The sequence below is a fragment of the Phalangium opilio genome, unplaced genomic scaffold (assembly GCF_054372755.1).
Source record: "Phalangium opilio isolate 3A_F unplaced genomic scaffold, DU_Popi_V2 ptg000229l_1, whole genome shotgun sequence".
NCBI lineage: Eukaryota > Metazoa > Arthropoda > Arachnida > Opiliones > Phalangiidae > Phalangium > Phalangium opilio.
Window position 1 is genome coordinate 612,453 of NW_028324220.1, and position 13,253 is coordinate 625,705.

Consider the following 13,253-nt stretch of genomic DNA (forward strand, 5'->3'; position numbering starts at 1 on the left):
TACCGTAACCTCTGCCAGTGATTACGCTGCAAATTCGAAAAGCATTTCATGAACGTTTATACACCTAAAAATAAATTCATTCAAAATTTACAACGGCCATACGAGTTTCTAAACCGGGCTTTCACGAATGAGGGGTGATCTTATTGGTTCGCTTAGAAATGCCAGAGAGAATTTAGAAGGGGAGTGGAAGCCCCCCCCCCTTCTGACTCTATTAAACATGATGACGCCCAAACAAGATGTCGCGTTGAGCTTTTTGGGGTAGGCGAGTTTCCGGTCACATGTTCAAAAATCTCTCTGTTACAAACGCATCATACCGGAAATCGACCTGCCTAGATAACGTTTAGCAGACGACGTTGCGCTACATTCCAAACCACCCCTTCCACTCCCCTTCTAAATTCTCTCTGGAAATGCGCAGAGGCAGAATTTTAGTGTCAGAATGTTTTCAGCCAATGAAAAAATGTCACCTTTGAGTTTGTATTTCTGTTCACTAGATGGCGCTTGCTTCATTTTCAATTTGCCCCTTAACGGGCGTATATATATGGCCAGCTTGTTTATTTTATTTTTAGGTCTATAAGATACTTTTAAAGCATCTTTTTTAGAATCGATTTAAGAACGCAACCATATGTTCTTGATGTGTTATGGTGTTCCTATTACACTCCAATAACAAGTTCTCAATGTGATTTAGTGTTCTTATAATGCGCCGTTGAAAGTGATAATGGAATGTTCTCTTTATGTCTGATGCATTCATTTTATCCATTGTAAAAACACTTGATAGAGGCTTAAAATGTTTCAAAAACAATTTTTTCGTCCAATTATCTTTTACTTCTTAACCAGTTTTTTTATCATCACATCAATTTTGGCAGGTTGGTTACCAAGTTTATACACTAGATGTATCAAAAAAATTTCTGTCCAAACATGTTTACATATTTTTTACTAAAACTATCTACATGAGCCTATTATATATTTTCTGCTTTTAACCAAAGGACAATATGAGAATCGAGGCTAGGTTCAGTAACTGCTGAGAGCATCGGATACCGATATTTTCACTGTACTGTTTCTCGAACTTCCGGTTTCAATGTTGGCGGAACAAATTGTCTAATTAAAAGTGGCGTCTGCTACGGAATATTTAAACAGCTCGCTAAGTCCAAGGCTGAAGGATGAACCAATTTCGCTTCAATTTAACTAAATTTTAAATGTGTTGCGGTAAATCTATTTTTAGATAACGTTAAATTATTTTTAGTGACAATACTTTCATAATTTGGCCAGTTTCGAAAATATTTCATGAGTAATCCGCCAAACACTTTAAAAGCTTGCGTACAATTTATCAGTTGCCATTAAAAATAATGTCACTAGTTTTACTTCCGGTTTCTAAATTACGCTGGGTCGCAAGCGTAATTTAGAAACCGAAAGTAAAACAAGTTTTTATTTAAATAGACAGCTTAAAAAAACTCATGGCAAGGAAATTTTCACAAATTGTAGAAAGGTCGTGTCTGGTTAACTGGAGGGAAATTCAAATTTGTGTGAAGACAAGGTCATGCGCCAACCACAAGTGATTTATCCCCCGATGCCAACCCTCCTTTTGCCTTTGTAAGTTCTAATTTCTAAGACATTAATCATTCTACCCAGTTCTTTTCCCACTTTTAGATATAAACAGTGTATTTTGGTCTAAAGGTTTCTTATAAAGAGTGTTATAACTGCTGTTGCACTGGCCCTTTAAGCGTTGATTTACTTATTTACAAAAATCGAATCTTCTCTACCTAGAATTTCACTCGAGAAACTAAATTTGTTATTTATCCTAAATCGACAATACCATTACTCGTCGTATGTTATAAAACCTTGGTAGAGTTTTCGGTTAATTGATATTATTTTTTCATCAGTTACGCACCATAATTCTAGTTTGAGAATTTTAAGAAGAGTGATGCCTAAAATCATTTGAAGCTTGTCTATTTTCACGTTTGACACGCTGCGTATGTCTCTTTTTGCGAGTTTCAAAATTGAGGGGATATTAAATTTGAACGAAAGCGAATTCGCGTGAACATTTGGTGTAAGCACTGCATTGGAAAGGTAGATGTTACTCGTAACCCTAGCCAATCGCCGCTTACATCTTAAACCAAACGATGATAATGGAGTATAAGGCATTAATACAGATTGGCGTCTATGTGGTATAGACGAAAAACAAGTAGATGGTTCTGTTGTTAGAAGCCTATAGTTACTGACACGGGTCGGTTAAGGATAGAGTAGATTGAACCATTTGTGGATGTATTAGCCGGTGAATGAATAGTGGAGGGTGAATAACTGATTTTCAGCGTAATTTTCTAAATTTTCTGTGTGTAAGAAGTAGGGTGCAGAATTTGCAAACACGTTTGGTTCAATTGTTAATCGCAGGCTACTGAGATGAAGAAACAGAAACACACTCGTGGATGTCTAGGAAAGAACCTCTCCGTGACATATACATCACTTGGAAATGTAAAAAACTAAAAGATAAGGAAACGGTGCCAAGTTTGTACGATGATACCCTAGTGACTTCTCTTTACGTTCTTTACCCCAAGGTTTTCCCTATTTTGGTTTCCTCTTGTCCTTGAATAAATGCGTCTTCAAGAATTCATAAACCCAAAAAAATTATAAACAAATTTTTACAACAAAATTTAACAAATTCTTACAATTTCTATTTGAAAAATCAAATCTCATGTTAAAAAAAGGTTTGAGTTATCACTCTGTTATCAACGTTGCCAAAACGTTCAGTAATAACGCAAAACTAAAGGTCAATTTAAATAATTTATAAATGTATTCAAAACCTTATTGTCCTGATAGAAGTAAATTTTGCATAAAAGTTATCTTTGCTGCCAAAACGTAAAATAATAACGCAAAACAATTGGCCAATTTAAAACCAACTGCACTCTTTTTTTTAAGTCAAGCGTTTATTTCAGGTCTATAAATTCAAGTTATAATTTTCAAAAAAACGTTAATAAAATGCTTAACTTCCTCAGGTAACATTTTAACCGACAAGAAAAGTGGCTCCTACGTGCAAAGAACACTTGAAATGTTTTCAAAACATTGGAAACTAAAATGAACTTTTAATCAATGTTAGTTTGCTACCTGTGCATGTTCAAAACAAAATTTATTTATACACATGATTAAAATATGTATCGGTAATTGTAGACGCGATTGCTACACACAACCATAATGTATTATACCTAAATGTACTTACATCTATAAGTGACGTTAATCAAATGTCTCTTCGTATAATTGGGATCAGTTTAGGCTTCATTAGGAGGTCATCGATATTATTGACGTATTTGGAGTTGTCAGTTAGCATTTCGCTCTTGAGCGCAGAGGAGTACAATTTTAAGAAAACAAAGGAAAAGAAGAGCCAGCCAAGTTTTAAAAAAACGTTACGTTTGTCAAAGCTATTCGTATCTGTAAAAATTTAGATTTAGTTAACATGTTTGAGTTAACTAGAAACCGTAAGGGTTTAATAAGCCAAGAAATGAGTTCAATCCAAATAATCGCGAGCGTTTTTCCTTGGTAAAATTGCTTCTTAGATACCATCAATTCTGACGCAGAGCTAATGTATATTTTCAAACACGCCGACCGTCCGTTATTTCTGACTGGAACGGTTTAGAGCAGATTTTTGAGACAAAAGAGTATACAGTTCGGAAAAGTTCAGACCAACACTTTCCACTCAGGAAAACGCCAATTACTGCTAACGGATGACACCGTAAATAAATTGGTTTTAGACTTGAGTTTTGTTGTATGCAAATAAAAAGATAAAAAAGAATTTAGGAGAATATGCCTGAATGCAACAAAATGTTTTAAAGAATGCACAGTCCTACGAGTAGTTTCAACGTAAATGTTCGTGGAGAAGGCACTCTTGAAGGCAGGAATCATGACGCAGGAAGTCCAAATAAATGTCTCCGGAGATAAACTCATCGAAGACGAAGGGCCCGATAATTCGTTTTCCATCAATACCCACAAAAACAAATAGCTTCCATCGCATTTAATGGTAATGGTTTCATACAAAGCAAGTATTTTGCTAGATCCAGTGGTTATGCCAGCTTACCCTAATATCTCTGTGAAATGTAGCCCCGTCTTAAAACAGAACCTTATTTAAAAATAAATATCGACCTCAATTAATTCACTATTGCTGTCTTATGTAAACCTTGTAAACATAGAGTCCAATTTTCCCAGTTTTGAAGGACTGGAATTTTGATTATTCGCGACACAAATTACAGCAATTCAATCTTAGCTGCTTTGTAACAACGATTAAGCTTAGATTAAACAGCGAGTTTATTTCTCGGTGCCCCAGACAACTCGAACCTTCATCATCAAAGTTCTTTCTAGAAAAATCACAAATGTATTCCATATTTAGTCCAAAGCACCAGGTTAAAAGTGTTTTAATATTGGCCAACTATTATTGCTACGTTTTTATACTGTATTTGTGCCATTTTAAAAGGCTTATAGTTACCCTTGTATTACTACAGAAATTGTGTTTCGTATGAGACCAGCATTAATACAACGTGCCTTAAAACCTGGATGGTCTGAGCTCTTAGCTTCTGGACATAAGAAGTCCAAACGTTCAGCGGTTGCACGTGTCAAACGTTTAAGAGACCTTCACATTATACATCATGACTGGCTCAACTCCGCAATCTTTGTACACTCAACTTTAAGGTATTGCGATCCCTTTAGAGATAAAAGGTCCTTAGCATAACAGCTAAGTTCAAGTTAAAGTAGTTAGTCCTGTGTTTTAGCAAAATGCCAGCCTATTCCAACCTGGACAAATTGCACATGATGATTCTAAATGCGGTGGTGCGTTATGCCGAGCGATTTTCACAACGACAACACCCTGTGCGAAGCACCTTTATCGAGAACCTACGTGATTTCGGTAATTTTGTCGTGCAAGATTGTGAACGTAGAACATGCTCGTGTGTTCGACTAACTACAGTAGATTTAACATATAAAGGTTACTTAAATACAATAAGGTTTGTTTACATGATCGGGTCAACGGCGAGCTTCTATACATTTGATCTCACGTCATGCATAAGAGATAACAATTATCTTATCTGACATGCTGGCTTGGTATCTTCCCATTGCGCATAATTCCATTAGACCGAATTCCGCAATGTTTATAATGAATTAAGCCCAAGGGCGGGTTTGGTATTTACAATTCAAACGACGCTATTTGTCGAATTAAGCGACCTCAAAAATGCTATGTAGTTTAATTTCTATCAATGTTGTTTTTAATGCAAGCTTTTTAAATCCAGTTTTACTGCCTTGGAAACGCCACTATTTGGTTAAGTTAGGTCAGTAATACTTTACAAATCACTTAACAATGTTACGCCTTTTCCAAAACATTGATGTTTATCTTCATTGACTTTTCAAATAATATGCCTTTTCTAAAAAAATACTCTTATGTTAGGTTTGGTTAGGAGGACGTTTCTTCCTCTTTGGAGCGGTTATGCCCTTCAAGTATATTAAATTGGCTGGCTTAAAGTATTTCATGATGAATATAACATAAAAAATAAATCAATACTAGCCATTGGTCATATTTGGCTGATTTATTACCATTTTGTTCTTACAATCCTTTGTTTTAAAATAAACAATCAGCCTCGGTTCACACCTTAAGACGCTCCTGTTAGTGCTGTCTGCTTATCTTTTCGGTGGTGCTGTCTGCTAAGGCCGTTGAAAATAGGCTTAATACTAGTCTCATCCCTTGTGAACTACCCCTGAGAACTAGAAACTAGCTCTCAAAGCCGCTTTAAGTTGGTTCGCGAAGTAACTTCAAGAAGCCGCGTTTGTAATTAGCTTCTCGAGTATCAGTTTTGTTCACACTTAACTTTGGAAGCGTTTTGAATCGCTTCGAACCGGTTTCCCATGTAAGTGTGAACGTGGCTTGACACATCTTATAACTGCATGGAACCGATTTGTCCTTGGGCCCTTACATTAAGATTCTCTTCAAAATCGCGCGCTTGTGCAGGAGCCTGAAATTGCTAAGATGCGGAAAAAATTATAAATTAGGCTGAATAAGCGGAAACAACACTTGGTGAATTTATTTCAAACTTCCAATGATAACTTAAATTTTACAATACATAAATTCGACTGACTTTCACAATATTAATTGTTTTATTGTATTAGAGTTTTTCTAGTATAATTTATGTGTTTTTATGGTTTGAATTACTTATATTGATTGCTAGATGTTTTGTGAACTTTCAGAATGCGGCGTATGTTAATTTATTTTCTTGGTGCTGCTTCCAAATGCTCAAACATAATTTTCTTTTTAGTTTTCCGTTTCAAATAACCGAAGATCATAAATAATCCTTTAACTTTGAATATATATTACCATAAGGTCATAATATATGTTCCACAAGTTTGTCACTGGTTTCTCATTAACCAACTTGTCATGAAACGTCATAGATTCTCGTAAAGCAACGCCTGCTGAGGCGCTGTCAAAGGCTTAGTACAGACCAGGGATAGATTTAATTTTAGAAGTAGGAATGGAGAACGGTTAGAATTTACTTCAGTCCGACTCATAGCCCAATATAAAGCCCCTCCCTCCAACACGTAACGAAAAGTTTAAATTAACTTATTGGCTCACTTAAACTACGTTATGATGACGTTGCTGAAGGGGACGGCGTATAATACGTAATTCCTTTTAACCTCTGTCGCTATGACCTGCCTATTCTTTCATACCCCTCCATCCCCGGGAAGGGGGTCCGGGACTTTGACGCGCACCCACATTACTCTCCATTCCTACTTCTCAAATTAAATCTATCCCTGTACAGACTAAATAGTAAGATGGTCTGCAAAAGCGCCTGTAATCAATTCTCGCTTGTCGTTCTCGAACTAGCATTAAGAAATATAGGTAGTGTCATCCTTATGGATCATATCTTAAGATATTATTTTTAACCCTTCCTCGATGATTTTCGTTGAGTTTTTTTTAGTTTAAAAAGAGATTAATTACAGCAAATCATAAAAAGTGCATTTTGCAAGGATAACATGTTTAAAACCCAAGCCACTATCTAAGCGAAAATTAAAAGACAAGAAAGCTTTTTTGAAACGAAACTTGAATAAGAATTTTTATTTTGTTTATTATCTTGTAAAAACTATAAATCTCTTGATACTGGTTTTAGAATTCAAAAACTTTACAAACTTCTATGGACATTATTTTCCTAATTTTTTGAAACCCATTAATTAAATTTTAAATTCAGTGTTATAATCAAGATTTTACTACAGTGCCAAGTAACTGGTCAGAAACAGGACTAAAAGTAATATATCATCATGATAAGCGCAACGAGTTCCAAAAATTAAAAACAAAAGATAGAGAAAACGTTTTGCAAAATAGAAGTTACGGGCGCGGTTATTTTAGTTATTTTAGACAATGAAAAAAATTAAACATACTTAGTTACCAGGGAGAGGGACCGAAAATATCCAAGTGAAATGCCATGAATGATTAGGAAAGCAGGGTCGTTGCTGTAAGAGCGTAAAGTTGTAATTCTAGCAAGGGTAATGATACGGTGCCTGGAAACAAGGCGTTGAACAATATTGTTAAAATCCAAGAGGTTCATGATATTGTTAGAGATGGTACTGTAGCTTCTAAAATGCGTGCTTCAGTAGTTTTAAGGCCAAATTAATAAAATTATGATCCTTGAATAAGGTATGGAATATTATATCTGCGTCGTCATGAGCGTGGTGTTCGACTTCAACTACCAAATGTCCATTTTATTCATTTGAAGGTCTTTATCAAGGTTCATACAAACCCGGAAAACTTGGGGATTTAAATATTTAACAGAAATTCAGCGAAACTGCAGGGGAATTTCAAATTTTCAGCTCTAAAGGGGTTGCTTCATCTAAAAAAAATCTTGTTTTTATTACTCCATATATGGGAACAAACCTGGAAAACTCGGGCAAATATATAGGAACCCTGGTTATGCAAACCCTTCTATAATTTACTTTAAATTTTAGTTCCCTGCTAAGAGTGAAAATGGCTCTGGTCTTTCATTCTATGATTACAACCTTAAACCCATTCATTCTAAGATTACAATCTTAGCCCTTCATTCTATGATTACAATCTTAAACCTTTTATACTATGATTGCAATCTTAAACCCTTCGTTCTATGATTACAATCTTAAACCTTTCATTCTATGATTTCAATTTTAAACCCTTCATTCTATGATTTCAATCTTTAACCTTTCATTCTATGATTACAATCTTAAACCCTTCATTCTATGATTTCAATCTTAAACCCTTCATTCCATGATTGCAATCTTAAATCTTTATCTAATCATAAAATTTATTTTTATTAGAATCTCGGTCTTTACGAAGATTTGACCACTGAAGAAACAATGTTCTTTTTTGGCCTATTAAACCAAGTTCAAGAGTCAGTTTTAAGACAAACTGTTTTAGAAATAATGAAAGTTTTGGAGCTGAAATTCAAAAAGGAACTAATAAGAAATTTAAGGTAAAAATGCATTGTTATTGAAATAAATGATGAATTATTTCTCATATTGAACGTATATAGCGGTGGACAACAAAGGAGGGTCTCACTAGCAACTGCCTTATTGCACAAGCCGCCATTGCTATTACTGGACGAGCCAACTGTGGGACTTGATCCCCTACTACGAATGAAAATTTGGACGTATCTTGACAACTTAACTGAAACGATGCAAACAACGATCATTATCACGAAGCACTATATAGAGGAGGCCAAAGATGCCAATATCGTACGATCACTTATTAATTTTATAACTATTTTCAAACGATTTAATACTTCAAAAACCCTGTACTTGATAAAAGCCATCTTGTTAACTTACACAAAATATTAAAGTTCAAAATGATAGCTTTCAAATTACCAAATCGGGAAAAAAACCTTCAGTTTGTCTGTATGTTTTGAAATTTAATTATATTTACAGATTGGTGCAATGAAAGAGGGTCGAAAATTGAGTCCATCTCTTATAATGAGAACATTTAAAGTACATAATTTAGAATCCTGCTTTGTAAAAATGTGGGTTATGGCTAAGTTCAAGTTACAAAAGAAAATGGTAAGAATTTTTGGATAAAATCCTTTAAAATCATTTAGAATTGGATAGCTCTAGAGATATTTGTAGAAAAGTCTAACCTACAGTAGCTAATATAAATTGTGATACTCTGAAGAAGTGGCACGTACACCAATCTAGGTTGTCCGCAATTGCGACGGCCTATACTAGGTTTAGTAATTTTAAAACATTTTAATCCTTCAAAAACCCTGTTCTTGATAACAGCCAACTTGTTAATTTACACAAAATATTCAAGTTCGCCGAATAAAAATCACTTCAGTTTGCTTAAAGTTTTTGAAATTCTTTATTTTTAAACTATTCTTAAGGACCTTTGCTATTTAATTCCTTATCCCCACTACTACATATACATAAACACATAACATGTTATCGCGCATGGTTTAATAATTAAAGCTACCTTTCTAATTTCTTAAACATTAAATCACTTCCCTAGGAAGAAATCGCAATATTGGAAACCTCGGAAATCACTTCACCGATCCAAAAGAGGGAAGCAAGCCGATTCATTGACGAATTACTCAAAGTTTCCCAATATTACCAGGATCTTAACCGAGTTACTCAATTAGTGAAGAGAAATATCATTTTGAGATCTAGAAACATCCCAGTAGTGTTATTTCAAATCTTCATACCAATGGTTTCGCTTATCTGCTACTGCACTGCTATTGTACATCATTTCTCCGGAATAAAAGCGGGAATAATTAACGAAGAAATCCCACAAAATCTATCAAATCAATTCATTGATAATATTGATATTGATCTCGTTTCATACGTTAGAAAGAATTAACCTTTTAAAATTTCGTTCAACTGTATTGAACGTCTTTCAGAACATGTACAATTTCGAGCATGGAATTGAATCGGTTGTTTCGGGACTGAACCACGCAGTTTTACAAATAAGGGATAACTTCTCAGATTGCACTTACAATTGGGCTTGGATGTTGATAACGAAACTCTGATATGCAGTTCTGTCGCCGCTCATTTCGATAACACAAGTAAATTGAACGCAAACAGAAGTAACAGAAAGTGGGGCGCTGAGGTGGATGAAATCCATACGCATTTCTAGTATGAAATTTACTAAGCGAAAAGTTGCCTTTTCTCTCTAACGTATTTGGTCGATACAATAGTGCTAAACACATACTAGAATACTTTTGGTCCTTGGTGATTATCAGGGTTTAAAAAAGCAAGGTTTTCTTTTAAAAAAAGCAGCCCACAAGGGGGTATTTGGGTTATTTTGGGTTTCATATCTTTATAGCAGTTGCGTGCATGGTAGAAATTGTCTTTCAAAAGTAACTGCTTAACAAAAAAAGTCTTAAAATGTTTTATAAAAAATAATAAACAATATTAAATGCTACTTTTGAAGTTGAAGCAACAATTATCTCTAAAATGAAATTAGTCTACCATTCAAATTAATCAAAATTGAAGGTCTTAGTGATTATTTTATTAAGTGGGTTTTTTATGGTGGGTGAAACCCAATACAACCTACGGGTTTTTTTTTAATTCGAACCCTATAGTGATTATAGATTTTGCAGTGGAAACCTGCAACTGTAATTCGGTTTGCCTCCATATTCGAATTAGTATCTATACGCGAGTATTCCCCAGTAAATGTTTCTTCGACTCATTTCGACTTGCCGCTCTCCTTACTGCCTCACTTTCATTCATTTCTATTTGCCTTTGATAAGTCATAATAATATGCTAATTTACCGGAATTGTGATTATTTTCAGACGCCCAAATTTATTACGCCCTCTATCCATCTTTTATAAAATCAATGCAATCTTTTTACAAACAAATATTTATTAAGCTTGGAAAAACACCTTTGATGGCAAGATTACCCGTCAAAGTAAGCAAATCATATCAGAGAAAAACGTGTATGGCAAGTGAAGGGTATTCTGCAGCAGTGCTGTAGTATGCCTAATAGTTCAATAAATTTCTCGTTGGCCTAATTTGGTTTTATATTTCTGTCCTCTAAATAATTTATGGTCCACTTCTTATTCGTCAGTAACTCTTATCAGTATAAAGAAAACGCTAATTTATAAAAGTGGCTATTACATATAAGCTGCAACTAGTATTGTCCATGTATCTTGCCGTGTACGAATGCGTTCAAAATGTGATTTATTTGGTTATCAAGGGAAAAAATAAAATCTCATTTTTTCATTTTCAGTTTCCAGAGTTAATTCTTGACAAATCCGACAAAGGTGTAATGGAATATACAATACCCGGTATCATTTTAATGAGCTTGCACTTTGTGGCCGCTGGCTCGACCATAATTATCGTTACCGATAGCCAGAGAAACGGTTTGGAAGAAAGGCTGTGGACGTCTGCCGCAGGATGGAGTGAAATGCTTTTGTCATACATAATTTCCGAATTTATCTTCATTGTCGCCCAAGCTGTGCTACTCCTAGTATATGTTTTCTGCATTTACCAAATAACATTACGTGGATCCATATTCCTGATTCTATTCTTAAATCTGGCTGAAAGCTGCACGGGAATGGGATTAGGTAAGTATAAAAGTACCAATACCCAGCTTAATTTGATAAAACATAATTCATAATTGAACCAATCAGTGATAGAGTTCTATCATGGATGTCTAGCAATAGCCATAATAAGCAGCTAGATTCAGGAAAATGCAATGAAATTTACTGCCTACTTTCAAAGCGAAATACCAAGAAGCGATATCTAGTTTACTTGAGAGAAGGTATAAGTTCTAGCTTTATCTCCAGGTCTGGAGTTAATCTCCGCCTCTAAATTACAACCAGCATCTCATTGGTTCTTGAAAACTCACGTCAGCGCGATGCATATGACAAAAATGACGTATTTTCCGACTGAGGAGAGGTGAAATAACCCAGCCTCCTTTTACGTCCCCCCTTGTATTTTGAAAGGGGACTGGGACTATGGCGCGCGAATACTTAGGCATCTTATATCTTCTCCCTAGTAAACTAGATATCGCTTCTTGGTAATACCATAAATCGCGTATTAATATGGTACGCTGGCAAACCCATTTACATGTGCTGTAGGTTTGCAGCAGAAAATCCATACACAGCAAAAACCAAATAATTCTAGTAAGAACGATTTCCGTCGGCGAGATAAAATATTCTTATAAGATAGAGGACTCACTAGTCGTAAACATCATTCTTGGCCCCGAATAATCTGACTTTCTGCTTTTTTCCATTTGCCTTAAGAAATTATGGTCTCTTACAGTGTTCGTGTAACATTTCTGCTCTTTATGTTTTTGACAGGATTTTTCTTGTGTTCATTACTTCCTCAGGAGAACGCAGCTGCCGGTATAACCTTTGTTTTTTCACTGCAGTTGATTCACTGTTTTTCAAATGGTAGCTTCAATTTACTTTATTCATTTACATTTACTTAAAATAATTTCATGATTTTTCCCCCAGGTGTTATTTGGCCATTGGAAGGTATGTCAATACCATTAAGAACTGCTGCGAAGCTTTTACCTCTATCAATGCCAATAGAAGCTTTCAAAGCTATCATGTACCGAGGTTTTGACTTTCAAAATCTAACAGTCATTTTGGGTTTTGTGTCAACTGGTGCGTGGTTCATAATTTATTTCGGACTGAGTTTAATAATTTTCAAATACCGAAAATAATAGCCATTTTTTAAATATATTTTCAAAATACTTAACGAAGTTTCATATTTTCATAAAAGAATAACTGTTCAAAAACATTATGGACATACGTGAAAGCTAACAAGACACTTTTGCAACGTTATTCCAAATTCTTTCGTCTATGCTACTGACATTGTCATATTAGTGAGTCTTGCTGAATATTTCGCGTGATAAATACTTAATTGAATTGATTTCTTTCAGTAAAAAGTTTAAAAACATTTTACATAACGAGACCGTAGGAACTTTGTAAATTTTTTTTTTAATCAAATTTTCTCGCATTTTTTGAGAAAAGTCTGATTTGGATATCTAAAGTTTTTTTGGGATCGCATTAGATGTTCAGCATATATTTTGTTGTGGTTATTCATGTATTCTAATGTATCAGCATTTTGGAACAATGACACACTTAAAAAATAATAATTTAAAAAATAAATAGAGATAGTGTTAGAACAGAGCTACCATATATTTTACATCTTAAAATTCCCTGACTTTTTAGGTTTTCCCTGACAGCCAAGTCATTTTAACTCGCTAATTTTCCCACTTTAATTTATAGAAACTATGAATTTTGTTTACAAATTACTTAATACGTGAACT

General features: G+C 34.6%; 1 protein-coding gene across 1 annotated transcript; it reads left to right on the forward strand.

The window, feature by feature from the left end:
- The first annotated feature begins 10,859 nt into the window (after window positions 1–10,859).
- Window positions 10,860–13,250, forward strand: LOC149614029 (uncharacterized). Its single transcript, XM_089857994.1, has 5 exons — window positions 10,860–10,880; window positions 11,202–11,538; window positions 12,277–12,321; window positions 12,433–12,585; window positions 13,213–13,250. Exons 1-5 carry the CDS (start codon window positions 10,860–10,862, stop codon window positions 13,248–13,250), a joined length of 594 nt encoding a protein of 197 aa, XP_089714120.1.
- Window positions 13,251–13,253: the final 3 nt, after the last annotated feature.

Bases quoted from the DNA above. Each gene is read 5' to 3' on its own strand.
- LOC149614029 (XM_089857994.1), top strand. From the start codon at position 10,860: ATGGCAAGATTACCCGTCAAA. The intron at 10,881-11,201 runs GTAAGCAAATCA...TTTCATTTTCAG, and splicing joins TGGCAAGATTACCCGTCAAA to TTTCCAGAGTTAATTCTTGA. The intron at 12,322-12,432 runs GTATAACCTTTG...TTTTTCCCCCAG, and splicing joins TCAGGAGAACGCAGCTGCCG to GTGTTATTTGGCCATTGGAA.